Here is a 2,499-nt window from a genome sequence, read left to right as displayed (position 1 = left end):
CCCTCCCCTTTCCGTCTCCATTGTCGACAATTCTATAGTTTTCATTGGGAATGGGATCAACGATGGGTGTCACGTAACAGCGAGGAAGGAATACAAGTTGAATTATACGAGGGACGCAGCGTACACGCAAATATCGGTTTTTATCGAGAGGAATCGCTCGGCTCTTACGAGCCCCCTTCTTTCCGTAAGAGATCGTCCCGTTGGCATAAATCAACTATGAATTTTACCTCCGATGAAAAATCGAAGTTCACGGCTTCGTCTCGTTCCCAAGGATTTTCGAATCGACAGGTTTCCCTTTAAGAAAGATAGAGGCTGTGTACCTATCTTTCCTTTCAGTCTCGAATAATTTTCACGATTAATCGGCGATGCATCGTAACGACTCTCTCTCGCTTTTCTTAGCTACGAAATTACCATCGCTTCGAAGAGAAAAAAAAGAGTTTCTTTCTTTTTTTCGATTCGTTTTGCGAAGAGTTAAGATCAATCAGTGTAATTTCCAACTTTTCTTTTTTTTTTTTTTTTTTTTTTTTTTTATTTCAAGATTCGCGTCGATCGCGAATTTATTACGCTCCGATAGTAATTCTCATCCTATTCTACGTAGTTGCTCTCTTCGATGCTTTTCCTCTTTGCTTTTCGTATTCGACAGGCGGTGATATTATTTTGGAATAAGTAATTGGTCGGTCGGTCGGAAATCGCAATTGAAGAGAGAAGTAATTCTCGGAAACGATCATCGTAATATCGTATATTTTATATATATATATATATACTATATAGAAGAAAAAGAAAAGAAAAGCGAATGGAGAGAGACAAAGAATATTTCTCGTTTTTTCTCTGGCTCGTCATCTCGATAATCCTTGTTTAAAAAGCATAAGACGAGGAAAATTGAAATAGAATATAAATAGATGGTGATTTCTCGAAGACTTGCTTTCGACGTCTCCTTTCCTCGCTAAGCTTCTTACATTCAATATAAATTAAGAGTTGTGCGGCGTATTGTTTGCTTTGTCCCGTACAATACGAACGCGAATCTCCATCTCTTTTATTCCAATTTTTTTCGATCGAGAACCATCTTTCCTCGAAACGTGAATCGCATCTACAGTTCGAAACTGTAGAAAATTATATTTACTATAGATATATATATATCCGTGATACGACGGATCAACGAATCGAATCGGAAAAAGCAAACGAATAGCGAAGCGCCAAAAGTGGCGCGTGGCGAACGTGACAATCTCCGAAACAAATGGTCGAATATCGTTTCTCTCTAGTTTCGTTCACGACGATACAACTACTAAGGTATCTAACCTTATCTTATATAATATATACATATAATTTCTTTTGAGATCAATTTTTTGTAATCTCGAATCTCGCGTTTTTAAATCATATTTTTCAACGATGAGTCAACAACAAGGGAAGCAAACCAATACGGAAATTCGCTCCGCGAAAAGTTTAAAAGTTTCAAATCCTAATTTGCAAAAACCTGTTAGTTTAAGAGGTGTGCAATTTAACGAGGTAAATCGAGAGGATGAGCCCCGATAAGGATTATCAATCAGTGAGGATTGTTCATCGTCGATTTAATAACGTTTATATATTCTCTTCTTCAGGGTAAAAAGAGGTTAGGTTCGAAGAATTCTGGTACGAATTCGGTGAGTCGAGTGTTTTTCCATAAACGTGCAGATCGGATGAAGGTACGTAAAAGGTATTAAGGTTAAGAAAGAGGATATCGAGCTAACGTCTACGAAGTCTATTCCTTGAAAATCGAAACGAGTGACAAGTGATACGAGTGATTAATTGACATCGATATGTTTCGATGAAATATGCTCAGATTCCCAAGTATCAGAATACCTATCGACTCGAATCGTTTAATCCCTTCAACATAGAGGTGGTCGATAACATGGTGAGGGATACGATGGAGAGTAAATTGTCGACGGTGACGTCCTATCATCCAAACATGATGGCCAAATTGTGCTGCGAGATCGACAACGAGTTGCAAAACGCGCTCCTCAAAAAGAATTACGATAGGTAGTAACGTTCTAATTCGTGAATGCCAAACGATTCTCTTTCTCTCTCTCTCTTGTAAATTTCTTCGTAAAATCATCCTTCCTCCCTTTTTTTCTATACGAGAGCGTGATAAACGCGCGTCGTTTTGTTAAGAAATTAATTATTATTGATAATTGATGGTGGATTTGGTAACTCGTTTGTTCTCTCTTGTTTACAAGGTACAAGCTAGTGGTGCAGGCGACGATAGTTCAACGTTTCGATCAAAGTTTACACGCGGGTTTTCAATGCCTTTGGGACGTGGAACGAGACAATTATTCGTACTACGTTTTTCAAAATAACCATATTTACGCTTGGTGTTGTGTATTCGCCATATATTACGAGTAAAAATTCATCGTTCTCCGGTTAAATCGCACGGACGCAATATGCGGACGATATACGTTACAATTTCAAGCTAATTCCTTTTTTTTTATCTTTCTCTTTTTTTTGTAACCCCTGTTCGTGATATCA

General features: G+C 38.0%; 2 protein-coding genes across 2 annotated transcripts in view; both read left to right on the top strand.

Moving 5' to 3' along the window:
* Positions 1–2,499, top strand: part of LOC102670947 (hemicentin-1-like) — a 20,079-nt gene that overhangs the window by 6,619 nt on the left and 10,961 nt on the right. The gene's annotated exons all lie outside the window — the stretch shown is intronic.
* LOC102671225 (tctex1 domain-containing protein 2-like) lies at positions 1,131–2,499 on the top strand. Its single transcript, XM_006620595.2, has 4 exons — positions 1,131–1,503; positions 1,596–1,679; positions 1,817–2,013; positions 2,211–2,499. Exons 1-4 carry the CDS (start codon positions 1,387–1,389, stop codon positions 2,374–2,376), a joined length of 564 nt encoding a protein of 187 aa, XP_006620658.1. The 5' UTR covers positions 1,131–1,386; the 3' UTR covers positions 2,377–2,499.

This window comes from Apis dorsata, unplaced genomic scaffold (genome assembly GCF_000469605.1).
Source record: "Apis dorsata unplaced genomic scaffold, Apis dorsata 1.3 scaffold_524, whole genome shotgun sequence".
NCBI lineage: Eukaryota > Metazoa > Arthropoda > Insecta > Hymenoptera > Apidae > Apis > Apis dorsata.
Note: the sequence above shows the minus strand (reverse complement) of the source record. Positions and strands in the feature narration are given on the sequence as shown.